At 42.7% G+C, this 22,939-nt stretch overlaps 2 protein-coding genes across 4 annotated transcripts in view; one reads left to right on the forward strand and one right to left on the reverse strand.

The window, feature by feature from the left end:
• Positions 1–434: 434 nt before the first annotated feature.
• rapgef3 (Rap guanine nucleotide exchange factor (GEF) 3) lies at positions 435–20,452 on the forward strand. Of its 3 annotated transcripts, XM_047580795.1 has the most exons (28): positions 435–525; positions 2,836–2,921; positions 7,760–7,804; positions 11,359–11,465; positions 11,554–11,675; positions 12,210–12,384; positions 12,499–12,583; positions 12,925–12,985; positions 13,311–13,387; positions 13,496–13,642; positions 14,198–14,304; positions 15,185–15,273; positions 15,366–15,444; positions 15,581–15,731; positions 15,861–15,943; positions 16,023–16,053; positions 16,157–16,232; positions 16,412–16,549; positions 16,737–16,834; positions 17,056–17,181; positions 17,512–17,693; positions 18,307–18,397; positions 18,506–18,556; positions 18,684–18,771; positions 18,868–18,932; positions 19,026–19,080; positions 19,232–19,303; positions 19,459–20,452. In XM_047580795.1, exons 2-28 carry the CDS (start codon positions 2,859–2,861, stop codon positions 19,575–19,577), a joined length of 2,583 nt encoding a protein of 860 aa, XP_047436751.1. In that variant the 5' UTR covers positions 435–525; positions 2,836–2,858; the 3' UTR covers positions 19,578–20,452. The 3 variants fall into 3 exon arrangements, 2 of the variants coding, with proteins under 2 accessions (XP_047436751.1, XP_047436744.1); XM_047580788.1 differs by lacking the exons at positions 435–525; positions 2,836–2,921 and adding an exon at positions 3,349–4,137; XR_007112446.1 differs by lacking the exons at positions 435–525; positions 2,836–2,921; positions 18,868–18,932; positions 19,459–20,452 and adding an exon at positions 3,345–4,137 and having other exon boundaries at positions 18,985–19,080; positions 19,232–19,262.
• The window catches only part of itga5 (integrin, alpha 5 (fibronectin receptor, alpha polypeptide)), a 31,257-nt gene continuing 28,543 nt past the window's right edge, over positions 20,226–22,939 (reverse strand). The window contains exon 30 of the mRNA XM_047580780.1: positions 20,226–22,884. Within this exon, the coding sequence (XP_047436736.1) occupies positions 22,801–22,884 (84 nt within the window). The 3' untranslated portion in view covers positions 20,226–22,800. The remainder of the gene's footprint in view (positions 22,885–22,939) is intronic.

Consider the following 22,939-nt stretch of genomic DNA (forward strand, 5'->3'; position numbering starts at 1 on the left):
ACATTGTTGTTCAACAAAGAAAAACTTTACATTAAAAGCCCTTCACTGATGGGTACAGGCACCAAGTGTCTTCCTGTTTGATTTGTTGACTACAAATGGTAGTACTGCACAATGTAGAGCACTGAAATCTGTGTCCCAAAGCAGAATATCAAAGCTCACTTGTGGTTACTTGCAGACACGCTGCAGTCAAGGTTGTCACAGCAGAAAACCACAAAATGTATTCATACCTAAAAAGTCAACGTAGTAAACCACCAGAACTGTGCATCTTCTTATGTTCTGATGCCATATGCCCCCACTCACATACGCTGCTGTTTGTCCGTGCTGTACTCAGCCCATGCCCTCGGGTGCTCTGTTCATAACCAATCAGAAAGATACAGGAAGCTGGGTCCAGTAACACTCCCCGCTACTCACACAGACTCCCCTGACAGACAAATTATCATCGGACATGTAATACACGCAAAGGCTGGCAAGGGAAAGCAGAAAACCTGAAAACAGTGAGCTGAAGAATTCGAGAGTACGTCAGTGGTAAGTTCCTCATCAATTTTCAGGATAATTCTTCAGGACTTGATTTATTGTACTATTTTATATCTCAGGATGAAAATTTGATTTTATTCACATAGAGTTTTCCATGCCAACAACTCGTTGTATATGTTTAACAGGACATGCAAAGCAGACTGTTTTTTTTTTTTTTTTTCTCAAAAATAAAAACATTTAAATCTACCTCTAGATAATGTGATCGAGCTATATGTTATTTTTTAGTGTCTATAACTGAATTAATTTGGCATCTACGGACATATGACTGCGGAGCAGGGGGTAGATGTGAAAGAACCTGACTCGCAAACTGAAAGTGTAGTGAGGCGTTGAATTCTTTCCTCCACCTGTTTATATACGGTTTGCTCCTGTCTTCTTCATGTTCTGCTTCAGTCCTCATTTGACCATGGGGTCAAACAGATAAAATATGTCTTTCCCTGTCAACACTAACTGGCCAGGGGAAAGGAAGGAAAAGGTTCATCTGTGTGTGTGTGTGTGTGTGTGTGTGTGTGTGTGTGTGTGTGTGTGTGTGTGTGTGTGTGTGTGTGTGTGTGTGTGCCACCAGACAGGCACAACAAAGACAGTTGGCAAAGTACATTCCATGGGCGTAGATGTGTTGCAGGAAATCCCACTCCCATTCCCGAAGGATCTAAATAGAAACACACATATAAATAAATGAAGAAAGATAGAGACAGAGATGGAGATAGACACAGCAGACAAACCAAAACCACTGAGGTTATAAATTTAAGTACATAAATATCCAGTGTTAAAACCTAAACAATTTTGTCATTGCCACAGGCTAATTTAGTACTTCCTCTACAAGAATGTCCGTCATGCACAGGAGTTCCATGTAAATTCGATGCCAGACAGAATTATCCTCTTCACTCTTCACACACTGCGGGACACCTGAGTTTTCAGTAGAGGGCAGCATTTATTTTCCTGCTGCAGTGAAGGCGTATTATCTAATGCAGTGACCTGGACCTTGTGTTACTGAAGAGTTCAGGGTGTCAGCAGTCTAATTTCTGCCTCTCATGTGACTTGGAACTTTTTTTCTTTTTTTTTACATAATTGTGTGATATTCTCAAAACAAGGTCGCCACAAACTTGCAGCGGAGTTAATGAGCTTGGATTTCAACCCCAGGGCCACAGAGCAATTACCATCCGTGTGGTTTTCATGAATCAATCCTGAGATTATCTCCATCCAGTGTAGATTAGCCTTCTAGAAAACCATTTGCTGCTTTAGTGTGCCGCCCTGCGCTGTTAATATTTGATACAATGCAGACATAAATCCCTTAAAACGCTGTTTTTTTTTCACTCAGTGATGTGCCACTGTGCACTGAAGAAAATCAAGATAGTCACTTTGTAAGATACCATCAAACACACTGTTGCAATATGCCCCTTTTCTTATCAGCTAAACATTTGTGTTTACATTCCCTCAGAAGAAGAAAAACTAGATTCTTTCAGCATGAGCATTCTTCATATGGCACCACAGAGCTACTGTGAGGCACTTGGAAAACACAGGGGCGCACACAGTTTAGTCAGGGTGCAAAAAACTGTTTGGTTTAATGATCACTTTCCGCATGGTTTTGGGACAGCTGTGACCGAAGCATCCTCATGATTTGAAGGTCCAAGCGTGGTAAGCAGTGGCTGATTTGTTCTAAACAGTGTCAGTAGATATGCCTCGGGGTTGCTTTCATAGTACAGAGAGTGTTGAGATGCGCAGAGAGGAAAAGATGTTGATATTCAAAGGGTCTAGACATCCATCATTCACCCGCCGCTTGCTAACAGACTCAAAAACAAAAAAAAGGGGGCAATGACTAAAGCCGAGGTAAGCAACAGGTGCTGGGATTTATGAATAACGTATTCACAAGAGGGAGTCTCAACATACGGCTCTCCTACTATTTCCCAGCTGGCGGAAAAGCCAAACCTAAGCATGGAAAGCAGGCAGGAATGGATGTTATTTTCAGAGTGTGTCTTGTGGAAAACCTTGGCAAACTGACTCAGACACTGAGGTCAGTACAGGAAGGGCAGCCCCACACTGGAACAATAGCTGGGATTTAAACAATTCTTACATAACGCTTCCAGGCTGCAGAACACAGTCAGCCATGATGCAGTTATAACTAGCGGTGCATGGGAAATTAAGTCAAATAAAGGGCTCCCTTGTCCTTGTTCAGTAGTCTGTAGATTTACATCTGTTTGTTTTTCTTTAATTAACTAAGTAATGATGGGGGAGGGGGGGATGCATGCTGGTGCATTACCATTTTTCTCCCTTGCCAGTAGAAGTAAATTGTTATGTTTCACACAGGTTCTATTCACGCCATCATCTCCATGGAGAACTTGGTCAAATCAATCTGTTCTCCACCGAGGCGGTGCACACCAGAGCTGGGGGAAGTAAGTCCACTTCATCTATAATTCAGCACGAGTTAAGATAAAACTTTGAACCACCTGCACTAGATCTGCACAAGAGTCGTGAAGAATGATGAGACTTCAGAAACACAGCAACACCTGTTGTGGCTTTTATGATTCCATAAACCAATAATGTGTATGTGACAGTGTAACACGTGTGCAAAGGACAAATACCTCGTGAACCAGCTGAGAACTAAAACTGGACCAAAAACAGCCCATGTGAGACATCAAGCAGCGTTCCTCAACCTAAATTTCTTTCTGCCCTTGAATCAGTTTATCTTTGCCTATACAGACCCACCAAGCCAGACAGCTGGACAACCTGATAAGTGTGTGTGTGCGGAGTTCTGCAGCGTCTGTGGGCTTTTCTGAACAAACTAGACCATGCAGTGCCTTGCTGGAACATTGTGCCTCCTTTGATACCCTTGAGCCAGTCTTTTGAACCGAGAGGCCGAGGTGAACATGTAGTCAGCCTGTTGAGTGTGTTTGTGTGAATTCATTCAGATTTTTATCATCTCCTCAGGAACAAATCCCCCCAAAACAAATCCATATTTCTGTTAGTCACGCAGTATTTAAGTATTTTGTTTTGTCTCCTCTGGAGAACCCATCTGAATGATCCTGACAAAACAGGCTTTTGTTTTTAAAGTAAATTTAAGGACAAAATATTGAGGCGGAACCCGCCCATATACACAGGGAGTACTTCGGAGTCAGGGAAAATAAATCAAGCGCGGTTTAACTAGGTGGTTAAAATGCCAGAGGAGCCAGTTTCTCTGATGTAGTTCTCTGCCAAAGCCGCAGCGCGCACACGCACGCAACTCAGCAACAAAGTGCGCCTGTGCTGCGAGGGATGGTTGAGCACTACACAGCCCGTCCTCACTGAGGCACACACTTTTTGTCGAGCTCCGAGTTTGGATGACTGCCACAGGATCCCGCCTGGGTCTTGAGGACAAAATGCGGAGTCCCGAACCGAACCCGTCGCCTCGTTTGGTCGTCTTTGTGCAGTAATGGGCGGCTGAAGCGTGGATCCACTGCGCTGCGCATGATGTCTGGAGGTGCCGAGTCCGTGTGCAGATCTTATGACTGGGAAACTTGCTCGTCGTTTGTTTTGATGTGAGACAAGATGCATCTGTTTCGGAGTCACCATTACCAAGTCTTCCCAGACCGCTTCTCGGTGGAAACGCCGATGATTCGGGGCATCAGCTGGGTATGCCACTTTAACGTTTACATGTATTCATTATTAGAGATAACTGCGGAGTAGTTCGTGGAATTGGTCCACCGTATGGTGCCACACAGAGATGATGAGGACGATTAAAAAAAAAAAAAAAAAAAAAAAAGGAGATGAAAATGACGATAATGGGCCATACTAGTTTCGAAGATCGTAAACTGCTTCTCACTTCTATTGTCTTCTTCTTTTCTTCGCATGAGAATATAAGTCGTTTCATAAAGTGCTAATCTTAGACACAACACATTACCTCTGAGATGTCATCTATATTCAGTAAGTGAATTGACTTCCAGAAAAGATGTTCAGCACTAAACGATTATAATCATTTCCCTGCGCAAATTGGTGTAGTACATGTGTGACACACGGTAGCTTAATAGCTCTAAACACTGGCAAGTACACAGCATGCAAGGAAATAGCGTCTAATTGTTTTTTAGCAGTTTCCGGAGATGGAGAAAGTAATGAAAATGTTGAGAAAGGCTCACTTCAATCACTTCAATTTGTACACGTTTGAGTTACTTGAGCATGATTGTGTTTTTATTTTTGATTTGCAATTTATACTCCTATTTTTTTATTTTTTATTTTGCCTTTATTTTACCAGGCAGATTGCTTCAAAATATCAAAATATGTCTTTTACAAGCAAGGCCTAGCCAAGAAGGCAGCATTGAAGGACAAAATATAATAAGACACACACAGGAAATAAATGTGTATCAGATAGGTTGCGCTTTATCCTTTATCAACTATTTACACATTTATTTTACAGATGGACTTAGATGTTACTTCACACTACCAAGACGTATGCATAGGAAACACAGAGACTTGCTTTATTTGTAGCAGGTGTATCCACACCACAGTTCATACAGGGAGAGCTGAACTGAAACCAGTTGAGGAGTATAAATATATATATATAATAGCGGTGTTTGCAAAAATAACACATGATTCATAACTGCAGCTTCTTGAATGCAACCTAGCCTCTTAATTATTTGCATTGTTTGAATAGGGTGTCTGTAGCTTTGAAGTCTAGACTGTTGGTTTAAGAAACACCGGGATCATGTCTCGTCAGACTGACAAGTTGAACCACTGTCAGACTGTATCACTCTATTAATCGGAAAAAAAAAAATGTTGATCATCATGAAACCATGACTGCATCAGCAATGCTAATCTATGACAGTCTAAATTCATGGTATGTTGTAAATTAATCATTTTAATTCCTGGCCTCTTCTTGGAATGGAATATTGCAGTCTGCCATCTGTACTTTTACTTTACTATAGCGTAAATCTGAATACTTCCCCTGCCTCTCAGTTCCACTTTGACACATTTCAGGTCCCCCAAAACACCGGTGTGCTCATAGTTCAAAAGTGCTTCCAAGTGGAGTGAAGCACATTTCTCTATTGTGTTAGTAGCTTGGGTGTGGGGATCCAGGAAGGTAACAAAGTAACAGTTTTTATTGTATTTTATTAAACTGAGGTTATAAATAGTTTATTGTTTATTGTTCACCTTCCCTGCAACACCCCTGCTCAGTTTACAGAACAGTTTGTAGAAGAATGTGCAAAGGATTGGAAGGGGAGGGGTTGGGGGGGACTTCTTTTCCCAGGTCACAGGAAGACACAGAACAGTGTTGAAACTCAGGTTCTAAATTTACTCGACTTTTAAGTATCAGTGGGCCAGAGACAACTGTAAATCTCCAGGGACTGTATCCTGAGCTTCCTTCTATTATCAGTCAAATATTAGTGCCGTACTTTAAATAGATAAATATCCGTAAACAGACCGTAATTGGATGTGATGTTTGAGTTCCCAATTTGACACCTGAGGAGCATTTAATGTAAAATGCTGCAACGTGTCATGAGGACAGGTGTTTTTGAGCTGGGTGAGATTGTGTTTATTCAGATTTTCTTACCCAAGACAACTTTAACATAGCAGCGTAAATAATAAGACTAACACAACAGTTAAAAACAAGCTAAAACTGTATGTTTTTGTCCATTATAATACTTTGATTGATTACATCTTCTGTTGTACTACACTGACACAAAAGTGGAGGGATCAGCCTCAGTAACGTGACTCATTTGGTAACTGTGCACTATATATCTTGCTTAGTATTTCTCCACTTCTCCTAAAGTAGTGTCTCCTCTCCCTCCTCATTGCTGTGCGTTATCAAAATTAAGCCCAATTAAGGCATGAGCTCATTCCTTTTATGAGCTCAAGACACATTACTTCTTCTAACAGGGGCAAAACATCTTGCTCTCATCATTAGGGGATGCCACCGGAGCATCCCGCCTCCTCTCCTCGCTCTTGCATACCAGCGCTGTGACACAGAGACAAAGCAGAACGAAATACCTCACATGCAGAACAAAAAGGTTCCTGACCGTGTCTGTGAGGCCACTGGTTTCTCCACATTTTTGTGTTTTGTTTACCTGTGAGACACATTTGTCTGATAAAACCATTCCATGCATATGGTTTCCTTCCTCTTCCGTCCCTGCGGGCTTTTTTTTTTTTTTTTTTTTTTTTTTTGTAAGTTAAAGCGATTGGCAATCTGCCATTCAGGCTATAATCATGTGACGTAGCTGGCTCCACAGCCGGCCAGACAAAACATGCCACAGAGTCTGTCTGCTCTGAAAGAGTGGAGACACAGATGTTTATCGCTGATGCGGAGGCTTAATAAAAACTGACATGATGCAGTCAGCTATCGTGTGCGTGATATGCCATCTGATCTACCTACTTTTATACAGTTACTTACATATAGGTGTTGTTTTGTTGTGTAAGTTTTGTCCCAGCTGTCCATGCAATGCGTGAACACAGCATAAAGAGAGAATATCAGCGTCTAACGTGGCACTGCATACATTTAATAAATATTTTTTGCTTGCAACATGAGAAATGCGGCAGAATTAAAAATAGATCTTTCTTAATTTAGTCAGGATCCAGAAGAAGCACTAATACGCCCACTCAGTCAGATCTGGAGAGAAATACTTGATCATGACAGCTGCCTTGAAATGGCCCTTTATTGGTCTGTGACATAAATTCCCTGAAAGCAATTGCTTTGGGAGCACAGGTGCACAATATTGGCTACAAGGCGGTCATAAAAACATAAAAATTGTGGAACAAAGAGGAAGTCCAACTTAGGCCAAAGTTTGGACATGGGAATATTTTCATACCTGGCAGCCACTTTAGGTTAGGGGAAAAAACATGATCATTTTTGTGGCAGATGCTGCAGCACATTTAACAGTAAATTGACAAAGTAAGGGATAGTTTGTAGCTTAAAGCAGCGGTTTAAACTGCAAGGCAACAGTCTGTGTACTTCCCCTTGCTGTTGTACTTTTTCCACCCACTTCGTGGCAAACCCTTGACACCCACCCACACCGAGAAGACAATGGTGCCACATCACAGATTGTGATAATGTATTTGTTTTGACCTCCATCCAAATGGAAAGAAAATAATTGTTCTGTCTATCTGGGTAGTCCAGCTTAGTTACATCTGTTTATGTGGTGCTGCCACGGCAAGATTATCATCAGTGACCAGTCCTGCTAGTTTCTGAGGAATGAACTTCCTATTTAGTTTTAGATATGATGACATGACTCAGTGGGAATGAAGTCTCTTGTTCTGCTTCTCCTAGACTCCGCTGCCAGAGGCCCTGAATTCAAAGGACACCATGAAGCAGGTGTGTATATCGGAAATATGTTGTTACACCACAATCTCATGGTGCTGTAATCTGCTAAAACATTATTTTAAAAAATGACAATTTCAGTATTGCTTTGTAGTTGATGTTAATTATTAGCTGATATATTATGTGTCATCCTTTGTATTTTTTATTTAAAAAATAGCCAGGAATATATCAGGCTTCTTAACACGTCTGTCTGTCATTACACAAGTTTTCTTTTGAAACTTCCTTATTGTCCTGGTGGCACTAAGCTTTGCTGACCTCTGGTACCAACCAGAGTTGCAGCGCTTGCATCCTCTCAAACAGCTGAACTTGTACTTTTGTTGTATTGTATAATATCCTGCATTACTACTCAAGCGAGCCTTAAAAACACATTCCAAGCAGGGGCAAGTAGCCATAAGGAGTCTAAAGGGCACTCCAAGGCCCACAGTTAATCGACCCTCCCCACCCTCCTGAGCCCTACCTCACCCAGCCCAGGCCCCTCGTGCCGCCCTATCTCAGCTTCTTCAACAGCCTACCAAGGAGAGGACCTGATAAGACTCAGTGACTCCTGCTCCTAGATTCGGAGGTCTCCCCGTGAGAAAACAAAGAGGTAGAGAGGAGAAGGCAGTGAGAACATCTTTCACCTCCCAAAAAAAGAAATTCTTTTTTTTTTTTTGTGTGTGTGTGAGTCAGAAAGAGACAAATGAGGCGACGGAGAGCCTGAGTCTGCAGGAGGCAGGTGTTCCTAACCTCCGGGAGTTTTGTTTGGTTGCTTAGCAAGTGTTGGCTCCCATTCCTATAAGTCGCGATAGAGTATCATACATAATGATAACACTGGACTAGATATTGTTTGTAATAAACCGACTGTGTTCCAACTTTTAGAAGCAAAAAGGTCTTCCTGTTTAGACGTGAGCATGTCATCACAGGAAAGTGGAATTCCCTTGACTCCTAAATAAGGCCCATATATTAACCTTTATGATGCCTGCTGATGTGTTGTAGTTACAGCAGGTTTGTGTTCCTCAGGCAACTTTTGGATAAACATCACTCCTGTGTACGCAAAGCCCTGCTCTGATACACGTTGGAAAACTGATTCCAAACGACCTCGTCACCAGCCTTGAAATACACTAGCCTATTGAAGGATGAATGTGTCACCTTCTGAAGTGTGGCTTTGTATATTTTCCCACAAAGACAGAGAGAAGAAGTCAGTCCAAAGAGCTGCATTGCGCCGCCTGTCATCTCACACAGTGTTCCTCTCTAGCTGCCTCTCACACAACACAGCCCACTTAGGTCACAGAGGGAGTAAGATACCGAGAAATGTCTCGCCTACGAAGGTGACATGCAACTATACTCATCATTCCACCCAGCGAAAAGACAAAGGCATGAAATTACACCGTGCACAGAAGCCGGGATCAGATTGAAGTTAAAGAGAATAAGACGGAGAGAAGGTCATGTCACTGTGCTGCGATAAAGACAATTACAACCGTAGTGAAGGCGAGTGTCTGTACGTTGCCTCTGCCTTGCTAAAGAGTATTTGAGCAAACTGTACCCGCTGGACAGCTGTTCCCTTGCCAGCCCGGCAAGTGTATAGTCATTTAAGACCAAAGATAAAGATTATATATGTTTCATAATTAGAGTGTAAACCAATATGAAGTTGAATATTAATCTTTGTGCCTTAAGTCATGAGGCACTTTTTAGATACAGGCTCTTGGCTATAAAATGACCTCAGCATCTGAATGGATCCCAGTCATAAAATGGGTTATGACCACTTGTCCAAACCTTACAGGTAGCTCATACATCAGTGTTGGTGGCTGCACACTGGCTGAGCGTGTGTTGTGCTTTGTGTCACTGACTGGCACACCTGTGGGAAACATGTTTGCTCTGTAATTTGACTCACCTGAAACAATTTCTCGTGGGTTATAATTTCTAGATAACGTGATTAGGCGGCGTAGACGGAGATGACACACAGCACACAGATAGCTACAAATTTAAGGAATTGCAGAAATAGGAAATACTCACATAGAGATAAATTGTTACATTTTCACATGACTGTCAGGTTTAGCAGCGAGGGGCGGGCCCCCTGGTGAAATATAGCTCTTGATATTGTTTTTCTAAGGACTAGGTTAGGTAATGGAAAATGGCCTCATCAAGAAAATGGGTTGACATGCCTGAGAATGTGAGTATGGGAGTCTTGGGAGAAAATGGGCCCCTGGGAATATTGGTGACCTCAAGCGGCATAGCTCCAGTAGGGCACAGCAGACGCCTCAGGGTACATTTACTCTGTTGATGTCAGGTCTGGGAAGAGGCCTGTGTGGGGGGCGATAGGTTGAAGCATGCTCTGTACGGTGTTACCCACAGTAGTCAGTTATAGTTGTGTAGTATAATTAGCTGCCCCGTGTGAACCTGAATCTGGCAGACATGTGCCGTGACCTCTAACCAGGAGACAGAGCAATGGTTGTGCTCGCGTCATCCAGGCACGAGGTCAGGAGACATGTCAAAGGTGGTGAGGCGTTTAGACATCCTCGCGGAGTGTTCGGGTAGTTTACGACACTTGTTTCCTTAAACGCCGCCCGAGAAGACGCAATGCAGGAAATGCTCTTTTGTGCTCATCTCAAGACCACCACCTTGGGCAAACAACAGTGTCTTGAGGAAAACCCCAAGCACAAACAACCCAACTGTCTGAGTCACTTGTGTAATCACAAGACACAGAGGAGGCGTCTGAGGGGGAGTCAAACAGGGAGCAGGAAAGATGAAAGTTTCTGCTGCAGTCAATCATTAGTGTAGTAAATATTGCCAGCTGTCAGTTTTAATCCAAATTGCTTTTAAAGCACAAGCGGAGCGTTAAGCGTGAAAATGTCTGAAATAGGCGCATTAGAACCACGGACAAAACACAGTCTTGTTACATAACCTTTTTCACTTTCTGCATCAGCAGCTGACAGGTTTCGCACCAACCTCTGTTTATTGGTGAGGCATTTATTTTAAGGGTGAAAATCCAGTCATCATAACTCTAATCAATGCATTTAAATGTGGGCACTCAGGAAAAGGCTGGGTTCAGGTTAAAAGTTGTGGAAGGGGTTAAGATTAAGCAAGAAGTAGTTCAGAATGAGGGAGGTGAAGAATCGAGAGGGGTTCAAAAGGAAACACGTTGAGGGTGGTCAGAAAGTGAAGGTTGCTGTGCCAAACAGAGACGCTGGGAACTCAGAGAGAGGTGTGGGAGAGTTTATAACGCACCCGTTTTTAACACATTCTCACCTCCCCACAACCCACACACACTACAGTACACTCCGACGCCTTCAGAAATCTCCACGCTGGTGGCTGACGTACCGTACACCACGCACGATCTGCACGCTGAGGGGGAAATGCAGTAAAACAGGCCTCACTCATTTTCACTTTCACACAAGAATTTATTTCTTTGGCTAACTTCTGTTTGTCGCCATCACAGAATGTTTCAGTAAACAAGAGCGTCTGTGACAATATCCTCCTACTCCGTGTGCACTCTCTTTTCACTCGCTTTCATTTGCTTCATGAAGGGCAGACACAGAGCAGCTTAACCTCCTTTGTTCGTGTTTGTTAAGTTTCTTTCAGATCGTGTCGTAAAGGCGGCCAGATCAGTAATAAGCGTTATGATAGAGAGGAACCCTGGTCTGATCCGAGACCGGAAGCATCACCTGAAAACATACAGGTACCAACATTGATGCTTTGATGCCTTTCATCCTTTCAAGTATCACGTGTCCACAAATGCCATGCAGACTGTTAAACTTCTCTTGCAGACAATGCTGCTCCGGCAAAGAACTTGTTGATTGGCTGCTAAAACAAAACGAATGCCTCCAATCGAGGAGTCAAGCGGTTGGAATGTGGCAGGTCTTGGTGGATGAAGGGATCCTTATCCATGGTAAGAAGTGAAATGAGCTGGACTTTGAGGGATCTTTTGGCCGGCAGCCACAATAAGGGACAAATTACCATTATATTTGTCACGCGTCAGACAAGCTCATGCATAAAGTGGGTGGAATAGCTCCTTCAGTAAATCATTAAATATTTCCTGATGAGTGATAGCTCTCAAGAATTTCCCACAAGTGCCTAAACAGCTTGAAATCTGGAGACAGAGTCCAGCCATCTATGTTTTCAATGTGTTCCCACTCAGACAAGCGTTTGCTAACCACTTGTGTTTTTTGGACGAGGCACTGTCTCCCTGGAAGAGTGCACTCCAATCATCACAGAAACGCTCCCTCATCAAGCGAAAAGGAACCAAGCATTCGCGCTCATTTCCATTTCATTTCATTTTTACAAAACTCCCGCAGGGCCAAAATGTGCTCATTTGCTGTCTTTCCGTTCTTTAATCACTCAGCTTTCTGTAACCCCCATATCATCACATTCTCACGTTCAATTCAGCGTCTTTCTTCTTCTTTTGTGTTCCGCCTCAATCAAGTGAAACATGAGCTGAATTTCCTCGACAAGGACACCCAGTTCTATCGCTTCCAGGAGTCCGACTTTTCCCCGAACCACGCAAATGAGAAGGAGTCGGAGGACGAGCTCCAGGAGGGCCTGTCTCTGCTGTCTCAGCTGGGCCCCGATGCTCTGCTCACCATGATTCTGCGCAAGTGGTCAGCACATTTGCATGTTTCATAAGGATTACTCATGAAACCTGTTGAGTGTGGAGCACTGAGCACTTCTTTCATTTGTCACTGCTGATTCTCTCAACTTCTCCTTGTGTTCAGCCCCAGTCAGAGGAGTGCTGAGGACCTGGAGGTCATCTATGAGGAGCTGCTACATGTCAAAGCTGCAGCCCATCTCTCCGCCACAGTAAGTCACTATTACTGTACTCATTACTAAAGCCTCTACAAAGATAGTTTGATAATTGAATGTTTTAAATTACTAATATATTAGCTACTAATGATAGACCACCACTTTACTTGCATGCATATAACTGATAAGGAAATCTGTGACATTTTATGCTGATTTAAAAAAACTATGCCCTACGCCTGAAACATGATAATGTAATCTTATCATTCTTGCATAATGATTTGCCAAGAATGACAGAAAGACAGTCAGCAAAAGCATGTATTCATTTGTTGCTCTTGAATTCCTTTGAAAGCAAGCAACCACTGCCCTGTTCTTCTTCTGTTGCCCTGTTGTGCCTGTAGGTGCGTAAGGAGCTTGCAGCAGTGCTGGTCTTCGAGTCACATGCCAAGGCCGGAACAGTCTGTGAGTCCGACAGCTTTGTTGACGTTTGACCTTGGCAGAGAGTCTTGCCAAACACACGTTAAAGACACGCGCAGTTTTATTGTGTAGCTGAACACCATCTGCAGCAGGCCGTCCGTAACGTAATCATGATTTGTGTCTTTACTGGAGGCGGCCGCAGCAGGCGATCCGTATTTCCTTTACATTTCTGCCACATAATATGTGGTATATAAGCCCATATCATAGGACGATGCCCTGTGAACATGATTGTTGCGATTTTTTGCTCGGAGACACACGTGTAACTGGCTAATGTTGACGGTGACTGTCTTTTTTTGGTGTGCGTGTGCAGTGTTCAGTCAGGGGGATAAAGGCACCTCCTGGTACATCATCTGGAAAGGCTCTGTAAATGTCATTACACACGGGAAGGTAAATCCAGCCTCTGCTTCCAAATAAGTAAATATATCCCCCGCTGTTGTTATTAAAAAGCCTCTGCAGCTGACTGGAGGTATAATGTGCACTGCCTTGTGCATACAGGGCCTGGTGACTACACTCCACGAGGGTGAGGACTTTGGGCAGCTCGCTCTGCTGAACGACGCACCCCGCGCCGCCACCATCATCTTGAGAGAAGACAACTGCCATTTCCTACGGGTGGACAAACAGGACTTCATACGGATCCTCAAGGTTTGTCTGATTGCGGTGCTATGACTTCTGAGTCAAACATACATGCTCACTCGTCAGTCTATTAGGTACACTAGTGAAAATGAATGCATTCTAATAAAACAGTCCTGCACTGAATATAAGGATACTGTATTCAGCATTTGTTTAAAGTAACTGAAAGAGCTGGTGATTGAACCGTCTTTTCCTTTTGGTGTTTTTAGAGCTATTGAATTGTATTGTGCGTCACATGTTTCCATTATACTGACAGCCACATTCTAGTCAATGGACTAGGCTAAATAACCAAATCAATTTTGTGTTTGATACAGTCCAGTTTCACAGCACCGCACACTACATCCCTGAAATGATCAAATGATCAGTTCAGTTGCCAACTTTCCTGCCCTGTGTCAACATAAACTGAATATAGTAAAATGAGGATTTAGTACAGGACTGTTATATTAGAGTATGTTTGCATTTCTGTACTGCAGTTATTCCGGGGCCTAATTCTTTGTAAAGTGAGACCCATAAATATCCTCAAATAACATCACTTTAAGTGGATCCCCATGCATGCCTGTCCTTCAGGATGTGGAGGCTAATACAGTGCGACTGGAGGAGCATGGGAAGACTGTGCTGGTGCTGGAGAAGAGCGCAGACCCCTGCGGGCAAGGAGGAGCGGCAAACAACAGCAAGTGAGACATTTTGATGCATCTCTGAGAAAGTACTGCCTCACGAGCAGGCTCGCCATCAGAAAGACACTTTGCCTGGGTGTAGGCCGATGTCATGATACAGAAGGACAAGCTTTTGTACTGGAGGTCTTATTAATGGAGCGTTATCTGACATTGAGAAAAGAAATGGACTTTAACCCTGCCTTGTTGAATGACTTGTTATCGGGCTTGAAGCATTTTAGCAAACATTAAGGTGAATTAAAGTTTGCCTCTCATTTAGGTCATCTTTCACTGTTTACTTTCACATCTACATAGAACACAGCAATCTCCACTTGATCTCTCCACCCCACAAAAGAAGCAAGGTTTTTTTTTTGTCTCAAGAGCCCAGTCAGTACATGATGCCATAAAGTAACAATACGTTAAGTGTAGTTTTGAATGAGTTATGACACAGATACCGTGTGTGCAAGGCATTTTCAATGCGAACAAAAAACTGTTCAACTGAAACAGACCGAGCACCACTGTCCGCTCGGCTGTGATATACTGCAGCCAGTGTGCCAAGTGTTGTAAACAGAGCTAGACAAACTATGCAACAGTTACGTCAGAGTTCTTTTTGCGCTTCTTCTTTTTGGGATGGCTATCTGTTAACATTTACGCAAACTGATAACACAAGTGTATTTAATAAGACAGAACCCATCATTTATTTATTGATTTATTTTACCAAGACAGCTCTGTGTGCTTAGCACAGATGGTTTAGCAGTACGGTACTTTCTGAAGACTCACTTTTGTTTAAATATATAAGCATGCAGACTGCAATTATGAGGGCAAACAAAGTAGCATGATGCATGCAATGCAAAGAAAAAAAAAAGGAAAAAAAAAACATGCTTTTCTGACTTGCTCTGTGCAGGTACACAGTTATGTCGGGAACACCTGAGAAAATCCTGGAGCACCTACTGGAAACGATAAAGCTGGATTCTAATGGAAATGACGCCATAGGTGGAGCATCCTCATTTTCTTTGACTGTTTGTGCATGACTCGTGACATCGAGACCAAGTCAACAGCGTTTCATTTCATTTGTCTCCCTGCAGATCCCTGTGTGAGCGACTTTCTGCTTACCCACAAAGTCTTCATGCCCTCAAGCCAGCTGTGTCCTGCCCTACAGCACCAATATCCTGCCATGGTCACTGATAACATTATTATTATGAGGATTGTGACTGTTAATGTAACTGTAATGCTTTTTTAGACTCACCATACGTATTTGTTTGTAAAGTTTATTTTGTTATGTCCTTAACCGTCACTGCACTTACCAGGCGGAGCTCTCCGATGGTTCAGATCAGGAGAAGGCTGCCTACATTCTCAACACCAAGCAGAAGGTAGTGAAGCTGATCGGCCAGTGGGTGGCACTGTTCGGACTTCTCCTCAAAGAAGACCCCATTGCTTTTGAGTTTTTGGAGGTAAGGCATTTTGGAGGCTCAGATGGAGTAAAATCGTGCTTATTTCAATAAATTTCAAGAAAATTGGCCATGGCCAACAGGAATTTATTTTATTAATTTATTTAATTTCTATTTTTGGGGCGGAAATAGAAGTTTAAAAAGGAGGTGGCAGCTGATTACCGTTTGTCCAGCATGCTGAAGGAACAATTTAGGGACAGGAGGAGAACAAAGGTGTAAGTGTTATCTGATAATTTCCACAATTCTCGAGTCATAAACATTGTTTCATACTAAAAGTGTTTAATGCCTTGACAGGTTGGAGAATGGATATCACTCAGTGAGCAGGGTAAGCGTCACTTAGAGTGAGAGAGATACATTAGAAAACAGTTTGCCATTCTGTAATATGCCAAGTTTAATGTCTTGCTGACTCACTCTGATGCTATCGACAGAGCCAGCAATTCGACTGGTTTGCCAACAGTGAGGAGCCAATGGGAAGGTTACAGCCAATCAGAGCACAGGATAAAGGTGAGTAAGATGTTTAAACGCAGCAATCTGATCAAGCGCTCAATCAAATCGTCAAAGATATGTCAAAACAAAGAGCAATTACCTCAGTCTTGTTTATGTGATATTTGCGATAAAGGCATACTACCACACATTCTTACTCACAAACATCTTACCTTGGCCTCTGTCCCCTCTGGGTGCAGTGCTGTATGAGATCTACAGGCCAGACAACAAACCTCTCACAGTCATGCTGCCAGTGGACACGTCTGTACAGGACGTGATGTCAGCGATCGTCAAACCTGGAGGAGACCACATCCTGGTCAAAATGAACTCCACAGGAGGTGAGATTTTCAGATGTGCTCAGCAGATATTTTCCTTTTTTAAATGTCCTGTTGCTTAAACATCATTAAAATAAAGCAATCCGATCCGAGAATGAATTGAAAGTCCTCTCTAGCCTGAGTCAAGTTCATAGATTTTCTTTTATGCTGAAAAAGAGATTTTGATATATTCCTGTAAACACACACACAGAAAGAGCCCAGTTAAAGCTGGATGCTACTGCAGTCTACACCGCCCTGGGACTCAACGAGAAACTGTTCATCTGCACAAGCAGCCAAGTGGAACAACTGGTGAGGAGCAGGTGTCCTCTGTGTCTTTTGGAAATTTATATGTGGGGGGAAATAAGCTCTCCAGATACATTCTTCTTACATATATTATCTATAATGGTGAGGTTGAAATGATGGTTTGATTCAACCCAGCTTTCCTGCCTGTAAGGCAGCAATAAAATGCAAGGTATCCTCCAGCATCCTCTCCCTGCTGATTTTCCTCTTCTCCCTCCCTCTTCTATCAGATGCCACTGAAGGAGCAGCAGGGTCCAGAGCAAGGAACAACTGACATCCTTGAGCAGATGGGCTCCAAAGACATTGCCAGTGAACTCACCAATTACGACTGGGAACTATTCACTGCCATGCACGGGGTAATTCGAGCAGATTTGACATCTGAGCACAGCGTACAAATGACATCTTTACACTTAAAAATAACCTCGATAGAGCTAAGTCCATCATCACTGGCATTCAGACAGTGAGTAACTGGCTGTCTCGCTGATGTATCTGAGTCACACACTGTGGTACCTGTGTCCGGCAGCACCATCACATCATCTGGTTCACCGCTAGCATGCTTCACACGTTTCCACAACACATCCTCCCGCTGAGCTGCCTCGACAAACTCCCCTGTCTCCGATTTCCAGATTCCGCAGTATGAGCATTTCACATCAGTGGTTGTGACTCACTGTCCCCCGTCTCTCCAGGTGGAGCTTGTCTACTACATATTTGGCCGTAACAAATTTCCAGGCGCCACCACAGCTAACCTGGAGCGGTTCGTGCGTCGCTTCAACGAGGTGCAGTACTGGGTGGTGACCGAGCTGTGCCTCTGCGAAGACCTGGTGAAGCGAGCCATCCTGCTCAAGAAGTTCATCAAGATTGCTGCTGTGTAAGAGCGTCTTACACCCGACACCTTCATTTGATCGGGACAAGCCTGTGTCCCAGATAACATTTGGGTTAGAGTTAAATAAGATGCCCCTGTCCGACCTACACTGTTCTTGCGCTTTTGTTTATCTTCTCAACACGTTACCTCATTTTCTCTTTTACACACAAGGCACAAGGCAATCATCAGTCAGTCCACCTCTTTGGTCCTGATAGAAATATCACAGAAACATATCTCTATCTGTTGCAATGGAATTATGCCAGTATCTTACTGATCCCTTGGCTTTTCTTCCAGCATCACCAGCAGCTCATAATTTCCTCTTATTTAATAAAACGCCTCGGATGGATTGGAGCGAAGCTTCGGTCCGACGTTTATAAATCCTAATGACTTTAGTGGTCCCCCAGCTTATTCTCTAGCGTCACCCTGAGGTTGACATTTGTGTTCGATGAGAGTAATGTCTCAAAAATAACTGTATTAAAGAAATTTAATACAGGCATTAATGTTCCTCACATGAGTCACTGTAATAATATAAAGAAGCTCCCAATTTTTCCTCCTCTATTGCCGGCACTAGGTGTTTTTAAAATAAGTTGTTGACAGCTCTCTGTCCTCTGTGATACAGCCTGAAGGAGCAGAAGAATCTCAATTCATTTTTTGCCGTGATGTTTGGCTTAAGCAACAGTGCCGTGCAGAGGCTTTACAAGACCTGGGAGGTGAGAAGCCTCTGACTGCAGAAATCATGATGATAAACAATATTACTGCACATATACCAATGAGTACTCTGGTAACGACTTGTGTGACCTTTCGCTAATCTGTTACAGAGAATTCCCAGCAAGACAAAAAGAATTTACTGCGCTTATGAGAGACTGATGGTAAGTTATACTGTGTTCTGCACAATATCAAATTTTCAGTTTGACACTGAAAGGCAGCTTATCTCCTCTTAACTGTGTGTGCTGCCATAAACACTTCCCATGGTGCTATGTTTTCTGGTTCTGTTAGGATCCTTCACGCAACCACAGAGCCTACAGACTGGCTGTGGCCAAACTCGGTCCTCCTTACATCCCCTTCATGCCTCTTCTGCTGAAAGGTAACGAATGACGAGCCGTAACCCAGCCCACAGATCTACAGACACGCTTAGCTAAATTAGCAGGATACTAATTGTTGTGTTTCCGTCTGTACATAGACATGACATTCATCCATGAGGGAAACCCGAACTACGTAGAAAAACGGGTCAATTTCGAGAAGATGGTATGACAGATTTTCTCTTTATTTTTTTTATGTGTATCTGTCTTATCCCAAGAGGCTGACTTGGAGCACTGTCTTTTCCTCCCGTTATCATAGCGAATGCTGGCCAAAACAGTGAAGATTGTACGAGAATGCAGAAGCCAGCCTTATGGTGAGTGATCCAATCGAGCGTGTTGTATGACGCGGACACATGTTCATTCATACATTTGCACATGTATGTTGGAGCAAATGGATGACGGCATTTTATTTTTGCCTTTGTCTAATGCATGTCAGGTATCTATAATTCTCTGTCTCCTCTGCAGTGCCTTCATCGCCACAGAGGGGCCTGGCTGATCGGATGTTTCTGGAAGGACCTTCTACTCGCATATCTACATGTAAGCCATACCTGCTAGCTCGTTACCTATATCCAGCTGTAGTCCCTCGGGACAGTTTTTCTTTCTACTCAGTGCTAGGTTTAATTTGACCTTTATTAATGAACCTTTAAATGCACGAAACGATAATTCAGATATGATTTCTTCCATGATTTCAGGCTCAGAACACGGCGTCCCTCTGCGAAGTCCCAGCAACATCAGACATTACATTCAAAACCTGAAGGTGATTGACAACCAGCGCAAGCTAACGCAGCTATCGAGAACACTCGAATGCTAGGACATCAATCAGCAAAAAGACAAGAAAAAAAGACTGTAGCAAAATCTTAACCAGAGAACGGAGCTGGATGTACAAAACTTCTACACTTGCCAGATCGGGAAGCGTACCTGGATGTGCCATGGATATTTTCTTCAATTTCAGGAGCTTGGACATTCGCAGCGACACTTTTTGCACGACATGGCAATCGGAGTGAAAATGTGCCGTTTGCACAGTAATGATCTCCAATGCTGAACCAGAGAAAATGACTCTGTCCACAGGAATTGTGGGACACATTTACTCCAACATGCCTTACTTCGCAGCAGCGTGTAAACATTCGTAGTGATCCTTGCAGAAAAGGCAACATTACAACATGTACAGCTAAGTATTCCTCTTCTTGGTGTCAAAATTCATTTTATGTGACATTTCATAGCTGCCGTCTGTGGAAGAATTACACAGATGACTCCAAAAGGGCCATAGGAACACAATCTGTACCGCAACTAATCACTTTAGGTCAGTTTGTCGTGCACTTGTGTTTTCACATTAAACTTATATACATACCAATATGTAGTGGCCCCAGGACCACAAAGTGACATGCATATAATTTAATACAGTGCTGTTTTCTAAATAAATTATTTTCCCAGTTATGCGTATTCAATGAAAGCACAAGCATTTGTAAAAAGGGAAAGTTTTATTTAAAGTACAAACCATATCAGGCAAAAATTGACTTTCTACAGAGCACCCCGCTTCCATCGGACACAAAAGGTTTCCCCAATATGGGGTGAGAAACAGTTATCACTTGAATTCAAATCACTTTCCTTATCATAAATATGTACAACATCATTTTGAAAGTCCCAGAGAATGAAAACGGGCTGAGACATGTTTAAAAAAATTAAAAACAAAAAAAAAAAAGTAGGAAAAACCAGTGCCTTCTCCTGATGTAACCATGGAGGAAGTAGTAAAAATTATCCCCCGTCATTATAAATAATGGGCTGCCATGTTCAGGTAAGAATTTTCAGACAGTGTGATAAAAGATTTCAGTCAATTACGAAATTGGGATTTTGTGGACCGTCTGACATATTGTAAATCCATCCCCAGTGAGAGGAGGAGTACAAAAAGTGTGTAATGCAGAAAAAAATGGGTAACAGATGGTTGGTAAAATGGTGCTGTTTAGACAGGTGCAACAGCAGTGCACATAAACTATGTCAGCATAGCCGAGTTCAACTCAGTTATGCTGGTTGCTACGGTGGTTGTGTTCCTGTGTCAGTCTGTGCTACAAATACCACTAAGATAAGGAAGATAGTTCCTGCAGTGAAGTGGGAAAATTCCTTTAAAAACACTTGAAGTATGCTCGTGAGAAAGCAGGTGAAAAAAAAAATCACATGAACACAAAGTTTTGGTTTATCACAACACCATCACAAATAAAACCAAAGAAAGCACGGTGATATTAAAGAGAGTTAATATAAATATTGCACTTCCAAACAAAATTTACTTCCCAGTGCCTAGTTGCTATCCCTTTGTTGGAGGTATTTATGCTATCGTGTTTAATTGTAACGCAGAATTGCTCAACCTCAAACATCTCAAGCTACAAATGTGATAAACGAGACTAGGCAGTGGGAAGAGTAATAACCATACATGAAACAAACATTCATAAATATACCATTCACACAAGTGCATGTACACATGGAGTCACATGTGTATGCATGCGCGCGCACACAACCCTATTTCTAATCAACAGACAACACGTATTTACATTTAAGGCACATGAAATTAAAAAAAAAAAACTTATGTACATGACAAAAGTAACCAACACAAGGCATTTTAATGTTTAGTCCCTGTAGCCGTTTGGTTGTGGGATGACTTCAGCCTCTTCTTATTCTAAACATGGGCATTTTTTTCTCAAAAAGACAATCAAACATACAGTATTTCACAGTGACACACACTGTAAGCTGAAAAAAAAAGGATCTTTCGGTCTTCAGACTTCTGTCAAGGCTACAACATCGCTGATTGTCATGTATTTAGCTAAACACGTCATTTTATCATGGCCACTAACTTCAGGGCCACTTCCCCCAAGCGTCACTTGCTCGCTCGTGGTCTGAGCTCAACCCAAACCGAGCAGGAGTAAAGACGGCAAAATATCCTTGAGGTGAACACTACTTGTTGACAGAAGCACCACGCTGCTTCAAGCCTTGCATGAGGTTTCACAGGTCTGTGGTGGTTCCAGTCCCATCCCAGTCCACTAAACTACAACGACGATGCCAGCATTGGTAACTTTGAACACAAACATATAGGATTCAAACAAAGTGATCAGTAGGAGTCAAATATCAAACTCAAAGGAAGGTCAGTCAGTCTCCGGTGTCTTTGGAATAATATCAGTAGATTTCCTTTGAGTGCAAAAAGAACTTAACCAAGCACAATCCACCAACCTGAGGCAGAGAGAGATCATTTTCAAGAACAGTTGAGAAACATCCATCTATGCATTTTCAGTACCCGCTTGTCCTGTTCGGGGTTGCGGGGTGGTGGAAACTATCCCAGCATGCACTTGGCAAACAGGGAAACACCTCGGACAGGTCGAGGCTTAAAAATAATAATAATAATAATAATGATGGAAGCTGAGCTACTACAGATATGGCTATTAAATATCTGAATATCTATGCATGTATTGTCGCCTTTGCTAAAGCAAGGTTAAAGCCAGGGTTTCACCTGAAAACAAGTGATCAAGGCAAATCAGAAGAATACTCTCAGGCCTCAGCAGGCAGCGTACTTCACAGCTCCTGGATGCCACAGGCAATATGTGGCCAGATCCTGTCAGAGGCAGCAAACGCAGATCATTAGCACCAATATAAAGCAGTTAGCGGGGTGTTAGCCAACTCTCCTTCAAAAGAACACACAAAAAAAGTAAACGAAACACGTATTTGGCTCGCGCTTCTTTTGCCTTCACCCTTTTTTTTTTTTTGGTTGTAGAGTCGAATATTAGCCTTAAGGCATTCAGAAAAGTTCTATTTCACAACAATCCCAACCTGCCGACAAACAAGACATAAATTAAAAATGAAAGAAAAAACAAACATTCATTTGGCTTTGAGCTCTTTGGATTTTTGTCTTCTTCTAGTGCAGCACAGTGGAGTTCCAGTAGTCTCTTTTTTGTGTAACTCTTCAACTGTTAACTGATCCACTCTACATGTTCCATTTGTTTCTCCATTGCAATCATACGGCCAGGTACTGTGGTTCTTGTAGCTCTGGGTGTGGTTTAGGCCTCGGAGGCGGCCTGTGGTTTGAGCTGCGCTTTCTCCATGGCGGTGCCGTAAGGCAGGGAGCGCTTGAAGAAGCCAAACTGTGGGTATAAATGGAAAAAGCAGGAATCAGAAATGAGCACAGACTTTATTTGT

This window comes from Mugil cephalus, chromosome 1 (genome assembly GCF_022458985.1).
Source record: "Mugil cephalus isolate CIBA_MC_2020 chromosome 1, CIBA_Mcephalus_1.1, whole genome shotgun sequence".
NCBI lineage: Eukaryota > Metazoa > Chordata > Actinopteri > Mugiliformes > Mugilidae > Mugil > Mugil cephalus.